This window comes from Suillus fuscotomentosus (assembly GCF_016647785.1).
Source record: "Suillus fuscotomentosus strain FC203 chromosome Unknown F5891scaffold_1, whole genome shotgun sequence".
NCBI lineage: Eukaryota > Fungi > Basidiomycota > Agaricomycetes > Boletales > Suillaceae > Suillus > Suillus fuscotomentosus.
This window is the reverse complement of record NW_024539513.1, coordinates 1,839,539-1,867,115: the sequence shown is the minus strand read 5'-3', so window position 1 is coordinate 1,867,115 and position 27,577 is coordinate 1,839,539. Positions and strand designations below refer to the sequence as shown.

At 47.9% G+C, this 27,577-nt stretch overlaps 12 protein-coding genes across 12 annotated transcripts; 6 read left to right on the top strand and 6 right to left on the bottom strand.

Moving 5' to 3' along the window:
• Positions 1–984: 984 nt before the first annotated feature.
• On the bottom strand, positions 985–1,975 carry F5891DRAFT_908135 (uncharacterized protein; the record flags this gene model as incomplete). Its single annotated transcript, XM_041373583.1, has 5 exons — positions 985–1,029; positions 1,087–1,221; positions 1,273–1,346; positions 1,402–1,570; positions 1,634–1,975. Coding segments are annotated over 5 exons (765 nt in total), but the record flags the coding sequence as incomplete, so codon positions are not given.
• Positions 1,976–6,686: 4,711 nt separating this feature from the next.
• Positions 6,687–9,486, top strand: F5891DRAFT_1180246 (uncharacterized protein; the record flags this gene model as incomplete). Its single annotated transcript, XM_041365893.1, has 6 exons — positions 6,687–6,767; positions 6,818–6,949; positions 7,003–7,467; positions 7,518–7,971; positions 8,024–9,017; positions 9,078–9,486. The coding sequence occupies 6 exons, from the start codon at positions 6,687–6,689 to the stop codon at positions 9,484–9,486; spliced, it is 2,535 nt and encodes an 844-aa protein (XP_041234283.1).
• Positions 9,487–9,827: 341 nt separating this feature from the next.
• Positions 9,828–10,100, bottom strand: F5891DRAFT_938078 (uncharacterized protein; the record flags this gene model as incomplete). Its single annotated transcript, XM_041374149.1, has 1 exon — positions 9,828–10,100. One exon carries the CDS (start codon positions 10,098–10,100, stop codon positions 9,828–9,830), a length of 273 nt encoding a protein of 90 aa, XP_041234282.1.
• A 1,760-nt stretch (positions 10,101–11,860) lies between these two features.
• Positions 11,861–12,884, top strand: F5891DRAFT_1180245 (uncharacterized protein; the record flags this gene model as incomplete). Its single annotated transcript, XM_041365892.1, has 5 exons — positions 11,861–11,926; positions 11,977–12,150; positions 12,205–12,522; positions 12,576–12,629; positions 12,684–12,884. 5 exons carry the CDS (start codon positions 11,861–11,863, stop codon positions 12,882–12,884), a joined length of 813 nt encoding a protein of 270 aa, XP_041234281.1.
• A 930-nt stretch (positions 12,885–13,814) lies between these two features.
• On the top strand, positions 13,815–14,827 carry F5891DRAFT_24571 (uncharacterized protein). Its single transcript, XM_041371059.1, has one exon. It carries the CDS (start codon positions 13,977–13,979, stop codon positions 14,772–14,774), a length of 798 nt encoding a protein of 265 aa, XP_041234280.1. The 5' UTR covers positions 13,815–13,976; the 3' UTR covers positions 14,775–14,827.
• Positions 14,828–15,531: 704 nt separating this feature from the next.
• Positions 15,532–16,876, bottom strand: F5891DRAFT_24363 (uncharacterized protein). The gene is made up of 5 exons (XM_041371047.1): positions 16,770–16,876; positions 16,564–16,715; positions 16,334–16,511; positions 15,926–16,272; positions 15,532–15,869 (listed from the first exon to the last, which is right to left on the bottom strand). The coding sequence occupies exons 1-5, from the start codon at positions 16,828–16,830 to the stop codon at positions 15,651–15,653; spliced, it is 957 nt and encodes a 318-aa protein (XP_041234279.1). The 5' UTR covers positions 16,831–16,876; the 3' UTR covers positions 15,532–15,650.
• Positions 16,877–17,796: 920 nt separating this feature from the next.
• F5891DRAFT_937728 (uncharacterized protein) lies at positions 17,797–18,600 on the bottom strand (the record flags this gene model as incomplete). Its single annotated transcript, XM_041374121.1, has 1 exon — positions 17,797–18,600. One exon carries the CDS (start codon positions 18,598–18,600, stop codon positions 17,797–17,799), a length of 804 nt encoding a protein of 267 aa, XP_041234278.1.
• A 1,123-nt stretch (positions 18,601–19,723) lies between these two features.
• F5891DRAFT_24461 (TB2/DP1, HVA22 family-domain-containing protein) lies at positions 19,724–20,874 on the bottom strand. Its single transcript, XM_041371054.1, has 3 exons — positions 20,654–20,874; positions 20,255–20,599; positions 19,724–20,197 (listed from the first exon to the last, which is right to left on the bottom strand). The coding sequence occupies exons 1-3, from the start codon at positions 20,741–20,743 to the stop codon at positions 20,072–20,074; spliced, it is 561 nt and encodes a 186-aa protein (XP_041234277.1). The 5' UTR covers positions 20,744–20,874; the 3' UTR covers positions 19,724–20,071.
• Positions 20,875–20,877: 3 nt separating this feature from the next.
• On the top strand, positions 20,878–21,544 carry F5891DRAFT_24420 (uncharacterized protein). The gene is made up of 4 exons (XM_041371050.1): positions 20,878–21,098; positions 21,165–21,277; positions 21,332–21,447; positions 21,524–21,544. Exons 1-3 carry the CDS (start codon positions 21,075–21,077, stop codon positions 21,441–21,443), a joined length of 249 nt encoding a protein of 82 aa, XP_041234276.1. The 5' UTR covers positions 20,878–21,074; the 3' UTR covers positions 21,444–21,447; positions 21,524–21,544.
• F5891DRAFT_24520 (uncharacterized protein) lies at positions 21,144–22,158 on the bottom strand. The gene is made up of 6 exons (XM_041371057.1): positions 22,118–22,158; positions 21,959–22,063; positions 21,799–21,911; positions 21,689–21,745; positions 21,594–21,632; positions 21,144–21,543 (listed from the first exon to the last, which is right to left on the bottom strand). The coding sequence occupies exons 1-6, from the start codon at positions 22,140–22,142 to the stop codon at positions 21,505–21,507; spliced, it is 378 nt and encodes a 125-aa protein (XP_041234275.1). The 5' UTR covers positions 22,143–22,158; the 3' UTR covers positions 21,144–21,504.
• Positions 22,159–22,819: 661 nt separating this feature from the next.
• On the top strand, positions 22,820–23,026 carry F5891DRAFT_932893 (uncharacterized protein; the record flags this gene model as incomplete). The annotated part of the gene is made up of 1 exon (XM_041373993.1): positions 22,820–23,026. A coding segment is annotated over one exon (207 nt), but the record flags the coding sequence as incomplete, so codon positions are not given.
• Positions 23,027–24,278: 1,252 nt separating this feature from the next.
• Positions 24,279–26,906, top strand: F5891DRAFT_1124380 (peptidase family M1-domain-containing protein; the record flags this gene model as incomplete). Its single annotated transcript, XM_041363883.1, has 13 exons — positions 24,279–24,439; positions 24,492–24,555; positions 24,612–24,760; positions 24,823–24,902; positions 24,965–24,984; positions 25,039–25,170; positions 25,226–25,384; positions 25,453–25,556; positions 25,652–25,735; positions 25,790–26,055; positions 26,116–26,285; positions 26,341–26,500; positions 26,551–26,906. The coding sequence occupies 13 exons, from the start codon at positions 24,279–24,281 to the stop codon at positions 26,904–26,906; spliced, it is 1,905 nt and encodes a 634-aa protein (XP_041234273.1).
• Between the last annotated feature and the right edge of the window lie 671 nt (positions 26,907–27,577).

Genomic DNA, 27,577 nt, shown 5'->3' with positions numbered 1-27,577 from the left:
GAAGGGCAACACGGACATCATCTTTCAATTGGTTGAAAGAACAGATAATGTTCTGTAATGGAAGAGGGAGGTGAGTGAGGTCAACACTGTCGTCACTCATGAGAATAGCACAGTCAGAGATAGAGACCACCTTTCAGACGTTAGGGTTGGAACGTGGTGGGTGCTAAGATAGGCTGCACGACCAGTATAGCAATTGTCCAACTTGATATTCAATAGCGTGAAGCTCGCGGGACTTCTCTATATGGGAGACATAGTTATAAAATTTATGCTGCAAAATTTACAATTGTCTGCGCCAGTCTGACGGTCTCTGAGGATAACAAATACAAGCAAGATCTGCATAACCGAATCAATGTCCAAGCTCCACCATGCCGTTCCCAAGACCACGAACACCAATGCGCAAACGCCCAGCACACGCCAGCAACTGCTGACGTGCCTCAGACGAATACGGACGATGGACGATATCAGGAGAAGGGAAGACAAGGAGAAGAACGAGAATGAGAGTTAGTTGTATTGTATGACGTACCACGATGACCTTCCACGCGAGATCGAATGCGCTACACGTTTAGTCGAGAGCCGCAGTGAAATGGTCGGCGGCTTCTTCATGACATGCACCACCCAAGGCTTTGATTCCGAGTTGAACGTGTAGATATCCCTGATGTGTGAGTTGTAAAGATGAGTGTTGACGACCAAGCATAGATGATACTTACTTGCACGACACGACGTGGGCAGTTCTTCGTCAGTAGATAAGTCTCCATCTATGTATGCATCGCGGGCCATTGTAATAGCGATAGTCTGCAAGAAGCATGCTCAATTTGTGGTATATGAGTCAGGGATGGAAACATGCCTTTGGATGAGTACCCTGAGGTACTGCCCACTCTGAGATCATCATATCGCCACCTCCGCTGAGGATGTGGTCTGAAACTTGAGGGCGAACCTGGGTCCAGGGTGACGATTTGAGTATGCATTCATGGGGACACTGACTGGAGCGTACTCTCTAGTGATTTCTGCGTTGTCTGAATCCACGACATCCTAGAAGTCGATATGTCAAAACACATAAAAAACAAATTTCAAGAGATGGGAAAGGACTTTAATTATGATCACTAACGTTGATTGAAATAGACTCGGGTTAGATGCTGGGTCGAGGATGATCGAGCTTGATTGGAACAACTGGCATAAGCTTGCGATGTCTCGGCTCAGGGCAAAGTTGCTCCGGAATAGCACCTATGTAAATGACATCAGGCAACCATGAGAAACATACAGCAGGCAGCAAACCAAGTTAGAGATCGCAGTATTGAATAGCGCGAGCAATATATCTTCTTGAGCAGAACGCTCAATACTATGAACACCTATCAAAGAAAGATATCAATGTGAAACGTCCAATGATGGTTTAATTCGACATACCTTCAAAATCCAAAGCAACAATAAGAGCATCTTTAGTCGGAGTTACTGACATCCAAACCTCTTCTGTCGTACGCATCGCCGATCCCGCGAATGACGTATCCACAAGGTGGTTCAAGGAAAAGCTCTTCCCCACCAATTGTTCGCCCATAGATGACACAACTTTGACCGGCTTGAAGAAGATGGCACCGGATAAAGTCAGTATCGCTCGACCCGAGGCGTTCATGTATCATACTTTTTTCGCCATGTATGACTGGAACAAAGACTCATACCAACCAAAAGACAGGTGATTGACAATGCGGTTAACATCTGCACCGAGGAGGGACTTCTCAAGTTCGGTTGAATATACACCATCCTTGAGTGGAATGAAACGATTCTCTCTCGTCACTGCGATGTGAATTGGAATGAGGCAGAGGATGTCCACCAACCATTCCCCGGCTCTGAACTTCGACATGCTCCAGTCAGCAGCTCTAAGGAGGCTATTGGAAAAATCGGAAAATGTAGTGGCAGAGATGGTCATTGATTTTAGGATGGTTCCCGTTGGCTTCTTTGACGTCCTTTCAAAGTTGTAAATAAGGTCGTGGAAGTGCGGTGAGAACATATGATGATCCCGATTTGTAATGAACACCAATGTTCGCGGACATCTGTTACTGGACGACGTGATCGTCTCCCGCTGAACGGCAGGGATAACAGGGAAACGAGTCCACACGTCGGCGTGACAATCAATGAGACAGTTATGTGCAGTGGCGTTCTCGGACTGAAAAACTCCTCCTCATCCGCCCTTCTCTTTAGAGGTAAACTCCGTAGCCCTGCGAGTGGTGTCGAGAGCGAATGATCGACAAGAATTTGAGTCGATGTCAAGCGTAACCAGATGAACAATGCTCCTTGGCCAGAGATTAATATATGGGCTGTTATCAATAATTTCGTCAGAGTTCGTAAATACGAGAGTGACTGGACTTACATGAGTAATATTTTCGTGTCTCCTCGAGACGGATTTGATGACGAAGGTGTACCTATGGACTTGAGATGAAGGCGAAGTAAAATAAGTGCGGAACCACTAATGCATGAGACCCTGTTTGCGAAAGATCATTGATTTCGGTCAGGCAAGACAATTGAACTGCCAGTGACTTTACTCCAAAAAGTGTATACCATTCCTCTGGGCTTTCATGCGAAATTTTTCCTTTGCTGATCGATTTCAAGGTTTCCTTAACGTGTGTCATGTCCTCGTGGATATTGATATTGATGAGAGGAACACGCCTTGAAGGGCGATGAACTGTGGGCACACCAGATCTCACACAGATCTGGCAGCCAAGCACGGAGATCTCACACAGATCCCGATTCGCACCACAGCTCAAGCGCTCGTCCTCAAGGACTTGAAGCGATGAAAACGGGTTGTAGGTTGCAGACCGTTGTAGTAATGCCGAGGTCACAAGTGTGACGGGCATCGTGAAAATGCTGCACCACTGCTTTCCAAATAAGTGGGATTCGTCCACCATATGATTCCGATCTCTCACCTTCTGTAATTAGCTTCTTTTCTTGGTTCCAGACTTTGAGTATGTCAGACAGTGCTTGTAGCTCTACCCTCCTCACTTAGTAACTGCCTTTGGTGTAGCCGGGTGGCGAACGGTGTAAATAGGTGGAGCTCACACGCCTCCATCACTGAATGATGTCTTCTTGCTTGTGAATTTGTCGTTCTGAACATCTGCACACATGTCATTTTCTACCTATCTGCTTTCATTCAATCTGGTATGTGTCTTTCACTTTGGCTGTCCTTTCCACTTTGACCATTCTTCAGAGCTTCGCTCCTTTGATTCTGCCCTGGGATACAAGGGCATTGCATATGTTTCGGTAAGTGTCCTCCAGTCCTTGTATTCCTTGCATTCTGACCTTTTTTTGGAGACTGTCTCTGTGGCTGTCACAACCGGCCGTTGAAATGTAACCTCATGACTTAGTACCAGCTACATATGTCCATGTATGAATGTACAACTTGTTCAGCTCCAAACTGGAGGCGATACATACAGTGCGGCTTGGAAGCTAGCACGGACGCCAATGGTTCGGGTGTAGCAAGTTGTATACTAGTACTGTGAGATGTACAAGCTCCTGGGAGCCGCGCGCGTCATGATACGTCGCCTCATCTTTACCAGCAAGTACAATTCAGTTACCCTTCTCGCCAAAGTCAAAGGCCCTGGATAGTAACCTTCCCAATATTTTTATGGAAGTGCTGCGCAGTCAACACGCGCCTTACTCTGCCTCGGTGCTTCGAGCTGTTTGAACCATGTCAAGGACGAAGACGTTACAAATGTCGCTACCTTTGGAGTGCGCGGAATTCATCGTCCATTACTCGGAGATGAAGAGTTTCGGTGAGTTCATACCACTGCGTCATTGCCTGGCACTTAGTGTGATCTCATTTCTCTTTGTTCAGGGAAATGACTTGGCAAGCACATCTTCAGGGACACGGATGCCGAGATTCGCAGTCACAGTGATGTTCTTGACAACCTCATGCAGCAATTCCGAGACCAAGTGATTGGCGATGCCGTGATCATCCTGGCAGGTTTAGGTAAGGATCAGCCTCACACTCACCGTCAAACCTCTGACATTCCATGATCCGTGACCTAGCCGAGGATCGGGACCTCAGGGACATGGAGTATGCAGCTGGTGCTGGACTGAATACCTTCAAGTGTTGTCTGCCAGATACTCGGAACGAGCTTTTGACGGAGATCAAGTCTTGGATCAGCAGTACTGAGAAGGACGTGCCACATGTCTTATGGTTGTCTGGCACAGCAGGGGGAGGAAAATCAGCCATTGCCCATACAATAGCCAACTAGTCTAACGAGTTTGGGGGTCTGGGAGCATGCTTCTGCTTCGACCGTACACGGGGAGCAGATCGACTCCACCAGAAGATATTCACCACAATTGCACGTGACTTGGCTGCGCAGTCATGACTTCTTCGTCGATGTGTCTTCGGCACAGAGCAACCTTGCCTTTACCTCGCTTCTGGTCATGAAGCGCGGACTTCGCTTCATCATCTGCTCCTTGAAGAATTCGTACTTGCCTAACTCTTCTGTCCCTGATTTGGAGAAACGAGTCAAAGAATCCATTCTGGCTGAGCTATCATACTCATGTTGATTCTGGGGAACTCATGTCAGCACTACGTCCTTCGAATCGTCGCTCGCTAAGGAAGTTGAAGCTTTCTTCGATGGAGAGCACCTCCTTTGGTGGTTGGAAGCACTGGCCCTGACGAAAACCCTCGGCGGCTCTGTAGTGACCCTCTCATCCATCGAAAAATGGTTTTCAGTGCGTAACTCAAGCTTATTATTTTCCCAATGAAATCTTACGAGTAGCGGGGTGGTCGTAGGGTCACGCTGAGTTCATGCATGTTAGTCACGCTACCAGGGATACCATGTGTTTCGTCCGACAGACTTTGATGGTTCTCGAACTAATCTTTGCAACTCGTGCATCAGGCATATCTACGTGTTCAACTTGGAATCAAGGCCTTGGATGGTGCACATCACGAAGAAGCTGCTGACCATTTTGCCACCGCCCTCAACTCCTGCGCCCTCTCATTGAGTTCACCCATTCATTTTATGTACGGGGACTTCGTGGTGGTGCGTGAATAACCGTGAATAACTTGCAGACTGCAGATACAGTTATCATGTGCGTTGTCTCTCGCGGTCGCGTCGTTCTCTATGCTGACTTGATAGGTGTACAGAAACTCTAACCCTGGTATGGGCGTCCGTGTATATTTCATGGTCTACCAACTCTGTTGCGAGGAGCACAAGTATCTTGCTGGACTGAGGCACGAGAAGAAATCTTTCGAGAAGTTGATCAAGGAACATGGAGTACGTCGCTTTGTTTCACTATCTTATGCATGGTGCGAGTTGTTCATTACTATGTCTAGTCTATGCTCCTGCCGATCTTCGAGGACAAACACACTAGGAAAAGCGATGCAGTCATCAAAACAATCAGCACCCGTCTCGCAGGCGGAAGGAAGGGAATGACGAGGTTAACTCGGTTGCATTGTCGCCAGACGGAAAACAGATTGCATGTGGTTTAGATGATGGAACGATCCAGGTGTGGGATATCGAGACTGGCGAGGCATTGTGACCCCCTCTTCTTGTATGGAATCTGAATGGTAAGCCTCTTGTCTAGAGTAGCTTTCGTTGCTGATGTCATTTAGATCCTGCCATCACTCCTGAGCATTTTGCGCAGACGGCGACTGGAAACCTCCATTTTCACCGAGGGAGATGGCAATGATGGACGGCTATAAGGAAGAAAGACGTCAGGCATCTAGAGACGCTGTTAGACAAACACGATGTTGTATGATCAGCGACAAAGAAGTGCGTCGTTTTATATTGCTGTCATTTATCTACTGACTACTGCTATCCTTGCTCTGACTTCCTGCACTCACTTGACGGGTTCCTAGATCCATACTTTGTGTGCCAAAGTCATCATACCCATTGCCCACCATTCGCATTTCGTGAGTGTCAGAATGGGATCAGCAGCACTGAGGAGGGCGCTCCACACGTTCTATGGTTGTCTGGCACAGCAGGCAAGGGTAAATCGGCTGTTGCCCATACAATAGCCAACTGGTATATCGAAAATGGTGGTCTTCGCTCGTGCTTCTGCTTCGATCGTAGGCAAGCACTTGTATGGTAATATATATCACATTATTATGCCTCGCTTTAATCTGTATCATACCCAGCGCCATCAAAAACTGGTTTTTGTATGTTAGCAAAGTCTTTCAGAACAACTAGGTGCGCAAGATGCCTGTGAGACCTTGCGAAGTTAGTGAGCCAAACGGGCAGATGTTTCATCATGGCATCTATGACGAAGACCAGGATCCTCATGATGGGTTATGGTTGATGAGTAGACTCGTATTTGGAATTTGGTTCGCCTCCAAGAGGCATTGCCATCTCGTACACTTTTGTACCATATGGTTCACTTGCTTCTCATCTTCTCTGCTTGCTTCCACCACATGTTAATCCTCCGGCATGTCTCCCGATCAGGTACCAACCCTTCTGATCACTCACTGGCACTAGAAACTGGCAGGCACCAGCTTTCTTTCATTCAATAATCTTCTGCTAATTTCTCCCAATTCTCTGTCTTCTGGTGCGTGTTTATCTGTAATTTTCACTGTTACACATCTAATCCACTGTCTCTCATCAGAACTGAAACCATAATCAAGATTGTAATTCCAGTCTACTAATTGCTGCTTTCCGGTGCGCATAGATTTATAATTTTCACCGCAGCATTGTATTCAATCTTCCCTCTTGTTTGTCAGTAAAACCATGTCAGCCCATCACCAGTGTAATCAGTGTCTTTCCCCTGGCTGTTTGTCATTCTTCCCCCAGCCTGCAGATCCATCTAGAGTATGTTTTTTTTCGGTATAACATTCCAAGTCAAGCCTCACTACAATCAGTGCTATTGCGGTCATTCTTCAACATCTCATGACCAAAGTCCACCCCCAGCAGAACCTATGCGCCGTCCTTCATTCCCACCCAGAGGAGGGATAGGTCCATGCTCTGAATTTCGAAGTGTTGGTAACATCCAGGTATGCATCACAGTGCAAGCTTTTCATCATCTACTTATGTGTTTAATCTTTAGATTGAAGACTATTTTCAACTATGTACATGTGGTCAGCATTACAGCGAGCATGCGCAAATAGGATCTGTGGCACCCCCCCAATCCAGCACACTGGTTCGGCCACCACCCAGTTCACTTGCTATCCAAAATCAGCCATATCGTGTTCCTTCCACCATTTTGCCACCCAACAGTTCCACTCTACCGTCTACAAACCATAATTTCTTTTCTGATCTCCCAGCACACTCGATTCCACTGTACCAGTCTCCTGCGATTTCTGGACCTTCGTTGGTCACTGGATACACACCTGCCCATCAAGCTTCCCAGCTGCAGGTCACCCATGGTCATACCACCTTTGGAGTGCCCATGTCAGGTGTTTCTATGACTACTAATGGTTTACGAGGACGCACTCGTGGCCGTGGCCGTGGAATTGTCATTAGTGCTCCCATGCGTACCCTATGTATCCAGTTAATTCTCATACCTCAAGACGTAAGTGATATGTGCAACTGATTTTATACTCACTCTAATCTTATGTGCAGCGCATGCTGGATTACACATCTCAATATGATGAACACAGTCAGGTTCGACGTTTGCGGAGTGGGGAAGAACTGGCCTCTGATCTGCAGTTTCTCACCGAGCGAGGACTCACACGGGCTGTCACTCTTACTGGACAACGTGACGCTGATTCTGTCATGAATCAGATTCTCCATGCGGTGACGCAGATGGCTCATGATGGCGGGCTAAAATTTCCAACATGGGAGCCTGAACCTCTTTTATTAGCCACTGATGCCCCCAATCGCGAAGTGCGACTGCAGTTCCATGGACTGCCCTTCAGATTCTTGCAGCCAGGCAATTCCAATGCGACTCAGGGACGGAGACATCTCAAGGTAGATTCCAGTTTCTGTTGGCAAACATTAGAAGCTGGCAAGTTCTTCAAGAGGTGTGAGCGCATTAAGAGCCCCGAAGATTCCAGTCTATCGCTTGTATACCTTTGTACGTTGGCATGACTTGGCTCAGCATCATTTACTAACCCAATTGCTTACAGGCCCGAAAGGTGGGGATGTCATCGGTCCATTGATCAAAGGGTCTCCATACCAGCACCACTGCTTTGCCAACCGCATTATTGCCCATCTTATTCAAGGTTATGAAGACCCTCCTGACATCCCTAATCGCTTCACAACTGTGCCGTGCAATTCTGCCTGTCCACCAGAAGATTCAGTTGACCCACTTGAACTAGAGGCTCGCACTCCAGCACCATCACCTGCCATCTGTACTCGGTCCATCCCATCGACACCTGCCACAAGTGCATCGGCTATCAGTACACCATCTTCTGCCTCATCCGCCAGCAACAACGTGTCAGCGTCGAACCCAGTGCCACGCTATCACAATCGTGATCGGTCAGCATCCCCTGGACATGCATCTGCTGGTAACACCAGTATTCTGTTTCATCGTGAATCACAATCTCGCCCAGCAGTTCAGGAAAGACTTATTGACCTGTGTCCTTTGGTCCAAATTCCTCGTCCACGCAACGGACGTCCACGGTCACCTTTACGTGCCTACCCTCAGCCTTCATCATCACATGGTTCTATCACCCTACCACCTAATCAGTCGCAACCTGCTGCAGCTTCTCTGGTGGACACTGTTCCGGATGGCCTACCATCTTCTGATAATACTGGCAGCACGGTCAGTATTGTTCGCCGCAGCCTTAGACAGGAAACCCGTAGGCATGCACAGGCACATCACGACCCTGGTTCACCAACTGTCCCATCAGGCACTATCTCGTTCACATCAATTGATGATCTTTGTAACAGCATCAATGCATCAGCCAATATGGACCATTCCAACATCGTACTGCAGATTGAAGCAGAGTCCCTTATCCATGCTGCCACTGGACTGGTGGGGTGGCTTAAGCACCAACGCCTGCACGCTGATGACCCGCATCCATATAAGGCACCCAGTAATGCATCAACATTTCTCATCCATCCTGATGCGCCTGAAGATCGGCTCAACACATTTTCAATGATCTGGCAAGTGCGGGCGTACGTTAACTCTGACACTTCATAAATACACTGGCTGACCAACACTTGTTCCTCCACTAGCGGACATGGGGATGCTACAGATAGCATTGGCGATGGGGTCTTGCGCCAGGTCCTTGAGATTGCCCTTGCGCATTGTATATCATGGAAGCCTGCCGGTGACCATAGTGGTGATTGGATCCTGGCAGATGCTGATGGTGATACTTGCGAGACGCTGGATGATGGATATGTGTCCCTCAAGATTTCACACTTTCCCTCTGAGGACAAGCTCGATGTAGTGTTCGCCCTTGGACAGCTGGCTGCCATCTATATGCTGAAAGTTGGCAATGGACCTGATCCAATCTCACCTGCACTGCTCGAGTGCGTTATAAATGGTGTTGATTCCATTGTGGACCTTCCCTGGATTCGGCATTTCTATCAATCCCTTAGCCCAACTCTCTCTCTACTGCATCACCAAAAGTCCCAAACCTAGATAAGGTATGCTCAGGTCTTATCATCCGGTATCAGCTTCACCATAGCCACCATGGCCCATCAGCCCAGCCCAGCCCCAGGTCATCCGAGATGGTAAGATCATGAAACTGAATTTTTGCTCATTTAACCATCAGCTGATGGGTCATGCATCATGACTGACATATGATGGCTGCTGAGCAGGCCTGAACAATTTCCAGCACCTTATAGTGGCTTATTGCAGTGGTATGGTAGTACATACTATATGACATCGGCTACGTCGCTCAGCAATTCTTTAGCTGTATCAACATCCATTTGAAATCTCCGTTTCGCGAACCACGAGAGCAAAGCGATGGCAAGATAGAGCTATGTGACACTTCGGTCTGGATGATCAGTGGGGTGCAAGTTGAGGGCCCCTTGAAAAAGAGAGATGGGGATGTCGAGGTCGAAGTATCTTCCGTCCGCTTGGCAACTAACAGACTTTGCCACGGCTAGATTGAACAGCGCTGCAGGGCGGTAGGGATGATCCATGGGACAGAGATCCGAGGCCCGTTCAAAGTGCTTTATGGATTGTTCGAGATCCCCGCTGTTCTGCATCCTGCGGTATCGTGCGAGAAGACGATGTCCGGCGTCCGTCATCAGTGCTAACACTTTCATATCGCTGCATGTAACCTGCACGTTGCAGCTGTCACGTGAACCTCGCAATAAACCCTGACGTGAATCGCCCTAAGCAATTGGATCCATTTAATATCACTAACTAGAGACTCTGTCAGCAGACGCCGCAGATGACTCGTGTATTGCTGGAACTCACAGAGTAAAACGAAAAATGAACACTGATACCGTGCTGGATAGAGTCTAGTTGAAAGAAGAATAACGGGTAGTAGAACCCGATCTGGAAAAGAAAGCCTCTGCAGAATGGTTATTTGGAGAAAGTCAGGAATGTACGTTGCAGGTCTCACCCTATTATTAGGAGCACAAACGGTACATCGTGAATACATCTTCTAGCCGCCACGATATAGTTCACCGGTATTGCCGGCAGATCAAGGTGAGTTCACATGCACAAACACGCAGTTAAGAGAAATAAGCTGATCAACCCTGCGCTTATACGGATGCCGTTGGAAAAACCAAGAGGACTGTTGAGGAGGTTATTGAGCATGATCGGATGGATGATAGCACCTAGCGATGAGCCTGTAACGACGAACGTCATGACCAGTATGGCTTGGGGTGAATCATCGATATCAGCCGAGCGGAGATAGATATCACATACCAGTGATGACGACTTGTTGCACTCCACCGAGTTGCATCTCTCCCGGGTGCTGGGTGGGTTTTCAATAGCCTGGCTCCTCACTAAACAATACGCACATTATCAGGCATGTGGATGATTGGTGTTTCATATACTGGGTAGCAGTATCACGAGGTAGACAATTGATAGCAAGTGGTGCACCAGCGAAGACTTGATAATGAATTAGAGATCATATAATACAAGACCAAATGATTTCTCACCATGCTGTGTCACATAAGCCGTGTCGGGTGACATCACTGAGGCTGCAGTGAGGCGTTGGAATAGAGGCAATGCGCATATACTCACCTTTAGGTATTAAATGCAGATACACTGTGTGGAGAGATAGTAAGTACACTGTACGAGAAGGGGTGGACAGTGTTACCTTGAACAGAAATTCAGGTCATAAACTATGACCAATAGCCGCAAGAGTGGTGGTGGTGGTGGTGGTGGGAAGAGCAGTGGGTACTAGTACCGGTTGAAGAGCGAGCCCAACCCCAACAGCGCAAAAGTGGCCAAGTGGCAAAGGGTACCAAATAAAGGACTTAAGAAAATCGAGCGTGCACAGAAGAGCAGTGATACGGATTCACACATTTGGCACCGATATGGTTTCAACTGACCTGTTTTGTTGTATTGCGCATACAACACTTATTGTGAGACCCAATCGACGGGGAGGCGTGCTTGGAAGTTGGCTGAGTCCACATCGTGAGGTAGTCTGGAGTTTGCTTGGGTACGTCTGGCATGGACATCGAAGCCGTAGCGGTAAAAGAACAGGAGTCCATGATGGACTCGACCGTGACAACTTGAAGCCTCTTCTGTTAACCGGGCATTCAAAGTGGAGTCTGGACTGTATGCATCGCTGATTCGCAGAGAATATCAGGGAGGATCAAACTTACAGAAGTATATCAGGATGTTATCATAATGACAAAAGCATATCATTTGTGTAGCATACACGGGAACAACGGTAAGCTACGAACTACTCGACGTCATAATGATCAAGCGCTGGCGTCATCGTCTCAGCAGCCATCACCCATGATCCAGTAAACCTCGTGACCGTCAGCCTAATAAGGCAATACCGGTTTTCTGGACTTTTGGTGATGTGCCCGTGGAGTATGGATCAATGTCTCACCAACCCGAGGATCGTGTCAAACTGATGCGTATCTTTCATGCACGTATGGATTCATCAGTAAGTAGTCCTAATATCATAGCTGCCATTTTCACACTGAACACCTTCAGTACAACGAGATTATGCAAGCCTCTGAAGACCAATGGCCCCAGATCAGGCGTGATTTCTTCTGTGGTGCACTGCTCGGACATCCAGCTGAAAAGTTAACCAACTCTCGTGAATTCCATGCATTCAAGAACGGCTTTGATAAGTTTCTGACGTTGTCATTGCCATCTCTATGTCATGTGAGAATCACTATTATCCCCGGCACAGGCGCTTGACATTGATCCGACCTTTAGGCATTGGCTCCAATGTCTAAGACATTGTTTCAAGCCATATTCAACCGACGTGTCACAGCTGAATCACTGATCCCACTCTTGCGATTTGAACTTGATGGCGATGGAAACTTTCGGGCACAAATGTCTCCGCTGTTGCGTTCATTCGAGGATGCCTTCCATCGCTATCTCCGGGGTAGTGGTCGTCCAACGGACCCATCATTGGCTGCATTCATCATTCACGATGATGCAGCTGCTGATCCCAACTATCGTGCTCGACGTTTTGTCAAGGTCTTGAGTGGAATCAATCTTCTGCCACCAACCACACTTCGTATTTTCAAGGTGATACACACGGCACCCATCCCTGCAGACTGTACTTAATGATTGATGTCTAGATTAATCTAGTGCAATCCATCCCTGATAGTGCCACCTTTGGCGGTCAATATAATGTAACGTATTTCTTTCGACAGCTGCTGATCTAACCTGTGGCTCCGGTCCTACAGATCCACCAGGACATCATTCCACCACTCCCGCACACTTGTCTTTACAAGTTGGATGTCTTCATCAACCAGCCACTCATTCAGTATCTGCAACACCCATCTGATGATCCCAATGCATCAACTGTGTTGGATCGCTGCCTCCATTATGTTTTTTTGGAGGCTGGCACAGATGACTTTAACGCTCGAATGCCCATTTCAGTATAATGATTTTCAAACGCTAACTAGTCTCAACCTGCATACATTTTCACTCCAAGTATCCGAGTACCACATCACTGACTCTCACCTGCATATGTTTCAAGTTTTCATGTACTTCTCGCAGCACTCCTTTCGTTTTCCTTTCATTTTGCTAGTCGTGTTAGTGTGACCCGATGTCACCCATATATGTTGCTGCCCCCAAGTTTCTTGTACCATCAGTCCTTCTCAATATGGACTGCACGCATTTTCTCTACTAACCTGTTCATTCAAGTTGCACGACTGCTGCTTTCATTTTCTCGTACTGCAACATTTCCACTGCTGCTCTTCTACTACTCTTCCCTCCGTGTCTTTCTCCACGCATCAGCGGCGCCCATATTTTACCTTCATCGCAGCGCTGATTAATTTTGCTCCTCCTGCACTGTTCTCATACTGCACTTCCCTGTCTTTGTCCACGTCATCAGCCCATCATGATATGGTACCTTCATCATAGCGCTGATTAATTTTGTTCATATGTCCTGCACGCACTGTACTTGCCGTTTCTCGATACAATTCCTTACTTTAGCTGTTGTTCTCAGATAACACCCCTCGTATATTGCTGCATCCTGCTACATGACTGCATATAATTCAAGTTGTTTGTATCATACTTTGAATTTCTGGACCCTTTGTGCTGAACTACCTCTCGCTCTCGAAGTTCCACTCATAGTTCAAGCACACCCAGTTTCCCAAGCCATCGCAGTAGTCTCTCATCTGCGAGTCGTGGTCCAAGATCGAGAATAGAAATCTGTGTACAGTCAGAAAGGTTGCTGGCCGTTTCATGTGTGATGGCAGTCACTGGTGTCCGAGTGTGCAAGCTGAGAGAGGCATATTTCCCAGTGTGTGCTTGAGAGCATGCTGGTACAACTTCGTGACGAGTTTCAGCGGCCAGACATTGTGGCCTGGTTTGCAGCCTGAAATACATCAGTTGCACGAAAGACACCATGATCAGCATGAGACCGACTGACAGAAATCTCTTGCTTCGAGTATCATGATCCTGAGCGGGTGTTTGAGGGAAAGTGAGGTGTTATTCAAGAGTTCGATAAGGTGGTACGCGTCTTTGCATCTATGTGGGCAGACCAGATCAGCGCGTCCGAAGATCCCAAAGCTCCAGTTGGATATGATGTCGACGATGATGCCCCTGTTGTAGATGTACCCGAATCTGAAACCCGGAGCACAGCAGTCGAAGAGCATGCAGCCGTCGATTCTCCACAGGTCGTCCCAGCATCCCTGCAAGCCAAACCAAGCGCACAGATATCATTCCCCATCTCCGAGGACCTACCCCAAACGTTCCCGACGACGGTATCCATGTCCGACTCACCTTCTACTCACAGCCACCCAGAACGTTCAGCCATACCTGCGCATGTGCATGCGAATGTTACATTTGACGCGAAAGCGACCACGCCTCCGCGGGCGAGTTCGCCTGAACCTAAGAGAGCCCTCTCGACACACAATATCCAGAGACTTGCGAGGAAGATAAGTCTTAGCGGTAAAGCTCCAAAACTGCCTGGGGTTTTACGCAGATGGGAGTTGAGCAGGAGGAGTTGGATGTTCCAATGGCGGCGTCTCCACTGGCTTCGTATGTGGGACTTGAGGACAGGTGCATTGTTGAAGATGATGGCAGGGCATAAGAGTGAGGTGTGTGCATTAGCGGTGTCACGAGACGGGCAATTGATAGCAAGTGGTGATGAGAAGGGAGAGGTCATTGCCTGGCACGGAGCAACTGGTGTATTTATCACCCAAGCCATCAAAGCCAAGTCCGGGATCATATCACTGGACTTTTCGGAAAGTTCTGCTTCTATCAGTGTGAAGTACATGCAACAAGCTGTCAGACTCGTCGCTGTCGGTGCAGAGCATGTGCACTGACCATCCGGTGTTGTCTAGGTGGCATTGCTGATGGGCACGACGTGACATATCTGGTCAATTAATTACTATACAAAGCAAGTGCTGGTACGAGCGTCACGCACCCGCCATACTGTGACCAGTGACCAGTGACCCGATGCGCAAAGGGCGGGGCTCGCCTTGAGCTCGCCATTGATAATGGTGAGCATGGGATGACTTGAGCCAGCAGGTGGACGACATTTGTGCCATGAATAGAGTTTTGAGAAGCCACATGGATGAATTTCGTGCATAACATCCTGATTTGGTAGCCACGTGGACGACTTTCGTGAAATGATTTAGAGTTTTGAGAAGCCACGTGGATGACTTTTGTGAAATCAATTCGAGTTTTAGTTATAACGTCGATTTATTTACTTTATCGTTTTGATTTTATTTTGTCCAATACGGTCCCTCATATACAACGATCGCCGAGACCGACCGTTATCAACATGCACGGAAACCATCGACATATACCAGATGCTGCGAAACAGCAGTGGGTTGTCGTGTCCGCACGCAACCATGACGTCGAAGGCCACACAAGCACGACTTACTTTTTGTCTTGCACGAGAGCTTCGTTGCTTGGCAATGATTCTGAAGGCCACCTACAGTTGGTAATAGTAGTGTAGTATAGTACTACCATCAACATGTGCAGCTGGTCGCAGATCAGTTCCCGCGCAGTGGGATTCTAAGGTCTCGTCACTACATTAGTACCGCCCGAGTCCGCCCCGCACAAGCCCCACAAGTCAGGTTGACGTACAAGTTAAGAAAGCAACTAACACTATGGAGCGGGTGTCGCTCCGATAGTAAACAAAAGCGGCTAAGTGAATTTTTTGAGATTCTGGTCTATCGATATGAAAATAGTGATCAAGGATTCAAAGGCGGACCCGATGACCACTGTTCCACGCCCAATTGTGTAGCTAATGGAGAACTAAAGGAGTGATCATTTCTCCACGTGTCAACTGAGCGCAACCCCGTATCTTGTCGTTGGGAACGAAACTCTACTTGAGTTATCGTCGACATAGTAGTCTGCTCAGACGAAATGCCAAGCCCAACACGAATTATAATCAAGGTGGACGCGATACCCTCATACGCATGTGTCGATTGAGCTTGACCACAAACTAGAAAGCACAATGACTTACATATATCTGTGTCCCAGCCAGACTTAATATCGCCTCGGCAGGATTTCGAGTGGCCACGAGAACGACAAAGATGAATTGTGTGACCATATACAGAGCACCGCTTTCGATGATTAGCATCATCGAGCGCCCGCCAGCTGCGATTTTCAGGGTCACTGGCTTTCCATGCTCATCGACGATGGGAATGCGAGATATGTACCAAAGGCGACCAGCGATGAGCCCAGTGACCATGACATTTGTGCAAAGAGGTAAAGTATACCCAGCAATAGCGAAGGGTACGATCTTAGTTGGAGGAACTGGTGATGTCGGGTCGGTTGACAATAGAAGAGATGGTATGGGTAAGATACACCCTGGCACAATGAGGGTGAAGGTGAGCGTTTTCGACCGATGAGAAGACTGATGATGATTTACCAAATCCGCCAAGAGCGGTGAGCAGAGGGAGAACGATCATATAGAAATTCTTCCCCCAGACAAGCCAGCATCGATAGAGTAGAAGCAAGTCTCCAATGACATCGACCACAGAAATCATCAAATTTGCTCCCATTAATGCATAAGTTTCGTTTCCGAAATCTGAGAACGGAGCAGTTTCCTGTAGCAATATGAGTCTCCATTTCATCATGAATCTCTTGCGTATTCCTCACGAGTGCGATATACAAGTGGTTGAACATCAACGCAAAATGAGCCGTCGATGTTGTAAATAGGAGGCAGTTTGCAATCCAAATCACTCGGTTAGACACTCGACGGTGTCTGATGAGGATCACGACAGAGATGATGAATAGCACGCAGTAGACTCCTGCGCAATGATGTCAGCGATGGACCTGAATCACTCGGAAAAAACATCACGCACCATACAAAAGAGCCTCGCATACGAGACCTACAACTTGAGCTACGTTTATTGAAACAGTCATCAGACAGCTGCAGCAAATGGGGAAGATACAAGAAATTTTCTTCTTTCATTTGAAGACTTACAAAAGCACGCGATTCAATTGTCGAATCTGGTGGAAGCGGCCCGTGCTTTGATGGATCATGAATCATGATCCCATCAACTCGGTAGTCACCGTGACAATTTGAAGGAGCTACCGATGGTCCATGCGTGGCCTGGATAATTGGTTCCTCCCGATTCTTGCCACAGGACTTTGGTCCTTTCTAGAGCTTTTCCGTGGAGTAGTCTAAAAGGGTTCGCGGAGTAACACGAGCACATCGCAGCAAGCTTAAGTATGTATGATAGTGCTTACCGACAACTTAGTTTGAATAACCAACACCTGCCACGTCGTTTCAGACTTATGATTGTTTATGGATAACTTTGGGGCTCATAAAATATCAGCAAGCGATGAAAGACCTGTGGGTGTTGGTGCCACTATCGTATTATGCGAGTATGTACCAGCTGCGATGTGCACACCGGTACCTTCACCTTTAAATTTAAAGGCCGAGTTGAAGGTGAAAACTGCTGGAAGGTGGATAGAACTTAGGTGAGGGTACTACCTGTAAGTTTGAGCCATTGTCGACACCATACGTTGGTAATTTCAAGAATCCTGACATCGTAATAGTTGGTTGATATTTGATGGATTCAATGTGGCTGAAACCTTGGGACCCAGATTCTCAGCCAACTTTAAGCCATCGGAATTCTTGGAAAACGCGCAGTGCAGCAGTGTCAGATCCTGTGTTTGCCAGCTCGAATTGGGTCTTCCAATATATCGATGATGCCACAGAAGAGTATGTTGTTGAATGCAGTATATCGGATCGGTTACGATTAAGGATACAAATAAACAAATAGACCTAAACATCAAGAACGTAGATGTGTGAAGACGAGATTACTGGGCTCGTGAAGTTGACATGGGTATCACTGGGGTATCAAGCGAAGATTCAATAAGAAATTATAATCGATGTACGGTTTGAAGGTTGAGAAACAGTTGCATGCCCTGTCCCGTAGGAGCGTAGCTCAATCCCATCCATCTACGAACATCTCCTAAACAGTCTATACGCCGCGGTCCTTGTCGATACTCCCAGCCATGTAACGTCGGACTCGCAGAAGCTCTCTCTTGTAAAGCCCGCGAAATTGCTTCGCCACCGTCTGGGTTTACACATTCGATGTGCTCCATCTCAGCTCGAGTAAGAGGTATCTGCAACCAGTTGTAAATGGCATCGAGAACATCTTGGACCTTGATAGCACTCGTCCTTTGCACCCTGATGACATCCCACATGTACGCCGTGGGACAAGCTGGGACGGCAATGTCGATAATGCCAACCGGGATATCCGTGACTTGAGAGCTCAGAGTGTGTGCCAGATCCATGGAAATATGTGCGCCTGTTGTCAGCCTAGCTGTAATTGGGTTCTGGCGGATATCCCACTGAAGTAGAGGCATATCTGGTTGGAAAGGATTTGTAGCGAGGCAGGGTACAATCTCCGGGCGTTCATCGACTATCTGGGGCCATGGTACAGCAAACAGTGTGGCAGGAGTCCACGGAACTGTCCCGGGTAAATAGCTCAGTCCACTCATGTGTGGAGACCAGGTTAGATTGCCAGCTGGGTAAGACCACACATTGTGATCAGGTTGTCTGGCTGGCAGCGCAGGCATGATAGCTCTGCTTGCGTCGGCCCAGGCAGGCACCCGCCACGGATACCGTGGTAGAAAGCCATTTCGCCATGGAGGGACTGATGCTAGATCATACAAATGCATCCCGTTACAATGATGTACAGAAATCAGAGAACAACTTACCAGGGGTGGTGCGAATGTCATAACTCACACTTCGACTTCTTTGCCTTGTACGGCAGAAAGAAGAATTGCGTAACCAACCACACAAGCCGCTACTGCGACTGGAGCAATCAAGGTTGTAGAACGCATTATCACAATGCATGATGGAAGAATTCAAGTTGTCGAAGACTGAAATGTCTACAGGAGAAGCTTTTGTACTGTTGAGCACATTAAGGGCGGGCACAGGTGTCAGCCCCATACTGCACCAAGGGAGGTCCCATATGACTCAAGAATCGATGCGATGCCTCAGTGGGTGCCTATCTCGACACAAAAGCATCGCATACGAATTCCTGCAGAAATACAAGGCTACTTCAGCAGACACAAATACGTCGCTAAGCGAAAGATCACTAGCAGAACAAGACGAGGTTCACAAATCCGGGCAATCGCGAACCCGTAACCTGCTGGCAGCCTGGCACAATAGCTTGATTGCACACAAATGTACACATGCGCCTACAAGGGCAGTGCGCGAAGCAAGGCTGTGGTACGACATCTCACCACATATGCACGCAAAAGCGCATTTCAGGAGCAATCAAGGAAACGGAGACCGCCAAAATTACCATAAATCTATTTCAATATTCCAAATCGGAATACGCCGACAGCTTGAGAGGTCATATACCGAAACGAACACGTCTGAGCAGGTGCCAGTGAGTGTACACAAACAGGTATCGAAACTCACCGTCGCAGAGTCAGCACTGAGCAGGTGCTACATGTCATCCTTTCACTGACACGCTGAGCGAGGCTCGACATCAGAGAACGACTCGAAGCGTTCAACCTTACTAGTTTCAGAACTTCAAGATAAACGTTAATAAATATCAGAGCAGTATATGCAGGAGAGCGTGCCTAAAAATGCCACATTGCTACCAGTACTTCACATGTGAGCGCTTGAGCGTCCGCGTCATGATCGGAACTCGACAGTACTGAGCTAGCAGATCGTTGGCGAGTGGAACCCACGCCCGGCGCCTATAAACATCACATGAGCTCTAGAACTCCAAGTCAAGCAAGAATAGAAAACAACTGCCAGTCGTCAAGCTTTCAAGTCACCGATTGAGATCATCTTCTCTCATAGTTCACTGGTGTTGACAGATCTAGGCGCTTGGTCGGTTCCGAGTACGCTGAGATCTGAAACCTGGTGACCTTCACAACATCCAATCAAAGCGCAACAACCACCCTCCACGCGCGCGTCGTGACGTTTGATGTGGCGTAAAAAAGCTCAATAATGGTTTGAAGAGATACGTGAACTAGAACATATCGAAACGTAAAACGAATTACTCCTCAGGCTTGAGCAAAAGCATGGATAATGGAAAGGGGGCGTATGATAGTGTCTATGACCATCCAAGCCGAACTACATACACAGACCGAAACGAGAGCCAAGGATAGCGAGGGGGCGTGTCCGAAATCACTCTGAATTGCCGCGGTCACGGACACCCTCAGCCGTCACCGTATCGGTGTGCGCTACAGCACGCGAGCCGGCCAAGTTTGACACGACAGGTTTCAACACGACGCCGTAAATCGTTTGTGCGCCCTAAAAGAAGACCATCAATCGCCTGCATCTTGAAACGCATTCTATCTCGCAACTTACACGGAAGGTTGGGAGCTGCAGCCAGAGGATGAACACTGTCTTGAACGCAAAGTACCACGGGAAGTAGTAGAGAACCATTCTGAGTGCAATGCTCTCGAGGAAGTTGAAGAAACCAAAGACAACCCAATACGTGAGCCACTGAACGTCATCCTGATGCCCGGGGCTCTCCAGCGCCTTGAAGGAGAGGTAGGACGGAAGGCCCCATCCAACGAGGTTAGAGACAGGCGCGGCGAGAGGGTTGACAAAGTGGAAAAGGGTGAGGAGAAGGACAGTGCAGCTGACAAAATATGTCTTTGGAATCTGAGTTCGCTGCTCAAATGTGTTCAACACTGGATACTTCGTGAGCTGTTGAGGGGCTTATGTTAGTTGAACGAATTTAGCCAAGAATCTGTTACTAACTTCCTTGTCGAGCTGTTGGATGTAAAAATTTGCCTTATTCTGCGCCTGGATGAAAGCAGGGTGCTGCTGAACCTTTTGTGTCGCGGACATCTGCAGAGTAAGGACAATAAACAGTTTTCTTGTCAAAAGCCAGAAATAAGGATATCTAAATTAACACGACTGACCTCAAGGGGGCGTGGAATATGTACTGAGGAAACTGATTAGGTAGCAGTCAAGACGGTGGTAAGAAAGAAAGAAAGTTGGGGCGGATACGTCGTTGATATGGGTTTGATGACATGTGTTTGGCGGCCACAATACGTCAGCTTGCCTCAAGTTTCCGTGGCCCAGAATCATATTTGGTGCACCACCAGCAATCTCCGCAGCAGCGCTTGCTCTCCGTTTCAGATTCTTTCACAACTCGTGCTTACCGTCTGCTGCAGTCATGGACAATTACGAGGCAATTCAGGTATGTCCTTGATATCCACCGTATAGTCTGAATCAGATTCGGACACGTCTCAACCACGCTGAGCAGGCCCTACATAATTCACTGCCTCCATTCTCACCTTATGTGCCCGCGTCACTTCTGCCGTCTATAGCTCTAATCCTCTTGGCATCAACGTTCGTTCTTGCATTCTACTTTTCAACGTAAGTCGCCGCTCTAAACTTCTGTAATACGTGTTCCTATACCCATGTCCACAGCCTTCCAAAAGACACGTTCCCACTACGCGAGACCGCGGTGGCATCATTAGCAAGTGTCCTCGGTGGTTTCGGAGTTGTTGCCCTGTTCTGTAGTGCTGGAGTGAACGTGTAGGCATGTTCGTGTCCTAGTAGTTCCAATCGACCGTTGGATACCCCCGCCTAAAACATTTACACTAATTGTTGACACGCCAGCCGTGTTTGCAAGAGACACACTGAACAACAATGAATGAGACGGGGACAATGAATGAGGGGGGTGACGCACTGTGTATAAAATTGTTGAACCTTCATCGGCACTGCGCATCTGCAATCGTGGTCAGCTCAGTTTTAAGCACAGACGATATTAACAGTCTTCCTTGCCTGTTTCTCTTCGTAAAAAGCTTCCAGATGTCCGCAAGCCGGGCATTTTTCTGACACCTGTTGGTGGTGTGAGGAAACCTTGATATCTCCAATACATTGATGCTGGTCACCTTTGGTAAAACTTTACCCTGATGAACCTTCGTTTGAGTTTTGCGCTTCTGTCTCAGCGCTGAAGGGAATGCTTCAGGATGTGACCGAGTGGTGATCTCAATATTCTCATAAGCTGCGGTGGATCAAGATGATGATCTGTGTGGCTCAGAGAGTACACACATGATGCTGGCTCCTCATAGCTGCATTGTTCGCAAATGACTGTTTTCTCGTCATCTCTCGGAGGACTGAGGAGAGTGCCACAATGAGGGCAAAAGATGAGGGAGCCTAGAAGTTGGTCACTTTTTCTGTCTCGGATCTGAGTTCAGTCCATCATCTCACCGATTTTATGTGCGAGAGTCGGCATAAGATCGCGATTTATAGTTTGAACTTTTACTAAAAAGCTGCAAATGATATGGAAGCTAACTTAGTATCGGTTTGGGCACATCGCGTCGCGTCGGGTGCAATAACGACCTTCACCAGTTTTAGAACAAGACCTTTTTGTTAGCGCCCACACCGACGACGGTCCCAACATTCATCCATTTCTACGCCCACACTGTATCGATGCAAGTTGCCGGACCTTAACGATTGCTTTGTTTTCACTGTCGACGTTCGACGTAACTATCACTGAAGAAAGGCCGGTTAGTTAATGATCATCGATGATCTGACGGCACGTTCCAATGGCTTGCTTTGACCCGTCTCGATATCACCGAAGATGACAATAAAGGGACATCAAACGAGTGGCACTTCTTTGTTCTTCCCCGCCGAGTCCAAGCTAATCTGACGTATGAGCCCCTGGACTCAGACACCGCATATATATGAACGCCTTTTTTCATCCATGAAATCTCGGACCCTCTTCGTAATCCTTACTTTCCCTGTTTCTCATCCTGCACGCAGGCGTGCTACTGGACTGCTTTACAATTTTTGTACCTTCTTTTCACGTTCACCGATACGTCAAACGCCCATCATTTTCACTTCTACCATCACGCGCCATTCATTGTGTTCTGATCTTCTATTGAAATAACGCCATCTTATATGATGTCTTCCCATACCGCTCTCTCTGACGCAGCTCTCTCCGACCTCGCTTGCAGGCTCCGGTACGCCAACGCGCGTTACGGCCAGATCGCTTGTCAACTGCGTTGTCGCATAACAATCACGCGTACGCATCACGCACAGCGACGTGCCTTCTGGTCTGGCTTGCGCATTGATATAGCAAAGGCTAAAGGTTGTCCTTCGACTGCGATTTCAGTCAGGCCCTTGCCTGTCCTTGATACGACTCCCAGTCCGTCGCCACTTATGCTTTCACCATTTGCACTTCTTGCCAATGTCCGCAACGAACTTGGCTTGGAGATTCCAGACATCGTCGTATCTCCCCCTGATGCCTATGACCAACCCCGCAAGCGTCTTGTTATTCGGATTCCACCACTTGCTGGCCTTCATGACAATATGTACCGCTATGAACACTGTGAAATATCTGCTCCGGGCGCGCCACTCATCAGGACCAAGGAATTACCAGAGTGCGAGATGGATGAAATGTTCTCTTCACGTTCATGTAGGCTCTCAAAAGATACTTGCATTTTATATGACTAAATGACCATCTTCAGCTTCTTCCGCTTCTTCCACCCCTCTCTTAACACCCGTGAGTCCTCTAAACTATATGTTCCTTTAGCACACTAACTTCCTGCACTAGATTGACATTGTCCACTCTGGTCTTCGTATCAAAATTCCAGCCAGGAAGCGCAAACTCGGAGAGACTGACGATGAAGATTCCTGTCCAGATAGTTCATACATTCAGTCTCCCAAGGTTTGCTCCTCCATGATTTGATGATGCAAACGCTGAGGCCTTGTTTCTAGAAGCACATGAGGAAACGCTGGGCCTGTTCACAGACAACTAACGACCGACTATATTGGTCTCCTCCTCGGTCACAAATTACCTCGCTTTGAGCTTGCAAGGACGATATTCACCTCACGGTTTTATGCAGTTTCTGCGAATACATACAATACCCAGCTTGTCAGGTCCATTTGATGTTTTTCTTTGTTGTGGACGTTGTCACAGGAGACTTCCATGTAATTTTTAGTCGCCTTGTGAAGGACTCTATAGTAAATGTTTGCCTAATGGTGTATCCCAACTGTTTGTGTCATCTTATCACAACAAACCTTCTTTAGCTTCGCGTATCCCAAACCTGTGACTGCGACATGTGAAGGAAAGTTAGTCGCAATAGTACTAGCACATCGGCGCCACGGACTTCGATCGAAACAGAAAACTTGAACACTTATCGAAGTTGACGGTAAAGTGGTACTACGATGCGCTGTTTGCCTGCCTAATGCAGCCCGGACTGCCTTCTAGCCTTTGTTCTCGTCTTACGTTAATCCATTCGGTTAACGCTACGTGAGCTTCGAGGCAACGGTCATTAAAGAAATTCTCGCAAGGGTGCTTGGATAGGAAGCTGTCTCCACCTCTCTCGCTTACTACTACCACAACGCGGCTGCGGCAACAATTCTGATGAGTTCCGAAACTACTGATCCAACCTCTCAATCGAACTATCGCCAGATCAGCACAAAACACTTTTCTCTCGACTGGTCGATTGATTTCCATGAGAAAGTGATCAAAGGCTCTATCACACACGAGCTTACCGTGCACACAAGCGATTTAAAGGAGGTCATGTGTGTTCCAAATTACCTATCCATGTTGTGCGGGGAGTACTTATGTATATAGTTTCGATACATCGGATGTGGTGATCAAGCGCGTGTATGTCGAGGGCGAGGCTGGCCATGCTCAGGTGCGCAGATATACTTCTTCGATGTGCGGGTTCAAAGTGCTATGGCGAGCTTGCAGTATTCCCTGGGAGAGAAACATGAAGTCATGGGCTCTGCGCTGTATATTCCACTTCCTGCAGGTCTGCAGCCAGGATCTTCGGTGAAAGTGACGATCGAGTACAATACAACGGAGCCAGGATGCAAGGCATTGCAGTGGCTTGACAAAGCGTCAGTAGCCATTGAACTTCTTGTTCCGTATTCCCGCTAAAACTGCTGGGATATTTGAAAAGACAAACTCATGGCAAGACCCATCCTTACTTGTTCAGTCAGTGCCAACCGATTTATGCAAGAGGTCTTTTTCCATGTCAAGGCAAGTTTCAGATTTTGATGCATAATATGCCATAGCAGCTTAACAGTGTACGACACACTCAGATACTCCATCGGTGAAAGCCGTCAGTCATTGTTGGCCTGGTGCAGTTGTGATTTGCAACTGAGATCTTCAATAGACATATGAAGCGAGGATCACGTCTGTCCTTCCTGCACTCATGTCTGCTATTCGAGTGTCTCCGCCTGCGGAAGGGCCGGTGCACGATGGGAAGATTGTTGGGCAGGATGAAGTCACCTACGTTTACAACCAGGTGTGTGGCGCTCAACAGGATCATTCAGCTGTACCTTGACTTCCTTGATACCCAGCCGGTGCCCATACCATCTTACTTGATTGCGATTGCGTCAGGAAATCTCTGCTACCGCGCATTCGAGAAGCTCGAAGGAAAGGATTGGACGAGCGGAGTATGGGCCGAGCCGGACATCATCAATGACGCTTGGTGGGAATTCAAGGAAAGATACGACAAGGTTCTTTCTAGAGCATCAGAATTGATGAGATATTTGACAACTCTTTGCATAGGTTTTTGGCTGCAGAGGAGGAACTCGTTGGTATGTCGTATAAATTTGGCGTGTATGACCTCCTGGTGTTGCCTCCGGCATTCCCTTATGGTGGCATGGTGCGTTCTTTTATATCCCTTGGGTCAGATTCTGATAGACATCCAGGAAAATGCATGTTTGACGTTTGTCACGCCAAGTTAGTGCATACGACTTATCATGTTGCGTTTTTGACCAGAGGTTAGCTTTGTTGACCGGCGACAGGACATTAGTGGACGTCGTCGTACACGAGATCACGCACTCCTACTTCGGGAATGGTATAACGTCAGAACATCTTCCTTCCTCTCCTACTTCTTTTTGACTGGCATTCTCGCGCAGACACGCAGACGCTTCACACTTTTGGCTCAACGAAGGTTGGACGACGTACATCGAGCGCCTCCTCCAGCAGATACTGCACTCCCCTGCTCACCGCGGATTCTCTTTCCTAACCGGTTCGAAGCAGCTTTATGATGACCTCAAACTCTATGAGCAGCGCAATAAGAAATATCAGAAATTGCAAATTGAATTCGAGAAAGGCGAGAACCCTGACGACGCCTATAGCTCGGTGCCATACGACAAAGGCGCTAATTTCCTCCTCCACATTGGTCGGTGCCCATCTAGTCCAAATGACCTGCAGGATGTTGACAGTGTTTCGGGGCTTTCAGAACGGACGTTGGGTGGTTTGGATGTGTTCCTGCCATACGCGAAAGATTATGTCAAGACGTTCATGGGTAAAAGCATTACCACAGAGATGTGGAAGGAGCATCTTTTTGACTATTACACGCGGTTTGGTGGAGATGACGAGCTCGAAGCGCTCAAAAGCATTGATTGGGATGCAAGTATTTGAGTTACTCTCCTTCGGATCACTTGACTGACGATTGTCAACGTAGGCTTGGCTTTTTGGAACGGGCGTGACCCTTCCTGTGCCCATGGAATATGACATGACACTCGCGCAACAATCCTACAAGCTCGCTGAGAGGTGGAGCAAAACCAAAGATACATCTGAGTTCAGCGTCACCGATATCAGCGGGATGGACGCCAACCAGATCGGTGAGAACGGGTATTGCTCACGGTTATGGCTGCTGACTGTATCTTATAAGGCGCTTTCCTTGAACGACTACAATCCTTCGACCCCTTGCCAGTAGCGCATATTGATGACCTTGGTGACCTCTACGGGCTGGTTAGTTCACCCAATGCAGAACTTCGTTTGAGGTTCTATCAAGTAGCTTTGCTTGATCCCCAATCTACCAAGTCGGAGCAATATGCTACAGCAGCTTTGGGCTGGATTGTTGGCGAAGAAGATGGGATGGTGAAGGGTCGGATGAAGTTCTGTCGGCCAATATTTAGGGCGGCGTTTTCTGTTAACAAGGCGATGGCACAACACAAGTACGAAGAACACAAGAGTTCATTCCACCCCATCGCACGTGATCTTATTGAGCTGGTGAGAGACAGATAGGTTCTTCACCGACGAAACTAATGCCGCCGCAGGATATCGAGTTAACCAAAGGATCACGGGACTAATGTATAACAAACATTTATTTATCAAACTGTATCAATGGAAAATCAATGTTACTTGAAGTCACCCCATAGATCCCCGAATACATCGTCCTTCTTGGGCGCCGGGTGCGCCTGAGAAGTGCCGAGAAGGTTGTTGGAATTGCTGGGTGCGGAGACAGACGATCCCCAAATATCATTTGTATTGAATGAGTTCACTTGAGACTGGGGCTGTTGTGCCGTAGGAGTTACAGAACTCCCCCATAGTGTGTTTTGGGAGGGCGCAACGGGAGTAGCGTTCCAGCCAGAAGAAGCGCCCCACAAACCAGTGCCACTGGTCCCCATCATGCTTGTAGGCTGAGGTTGTGTCTGAGGAGCGCTTCCATCCCATGCTGATTGTGACTGAGAGGGTGGCGCAAAAGTGCCAAAAGTACTGGAAGCAGCACCTGTCGACAGGTTGGAATGACTGGGGACGGCAGCAGGAGCAGAGGAAAAGAGGGACATGATGTCTGATTTCATGTCTTTAGACGACGGCGGTGGGGCTGCCTTTTGAGTGGGTACATGGAAGTCTAGTGAGAATAGGTCATCTTGAGATGGAGGGGTGGACTGCGCGAACGTAGGCTGAGGTGCAAC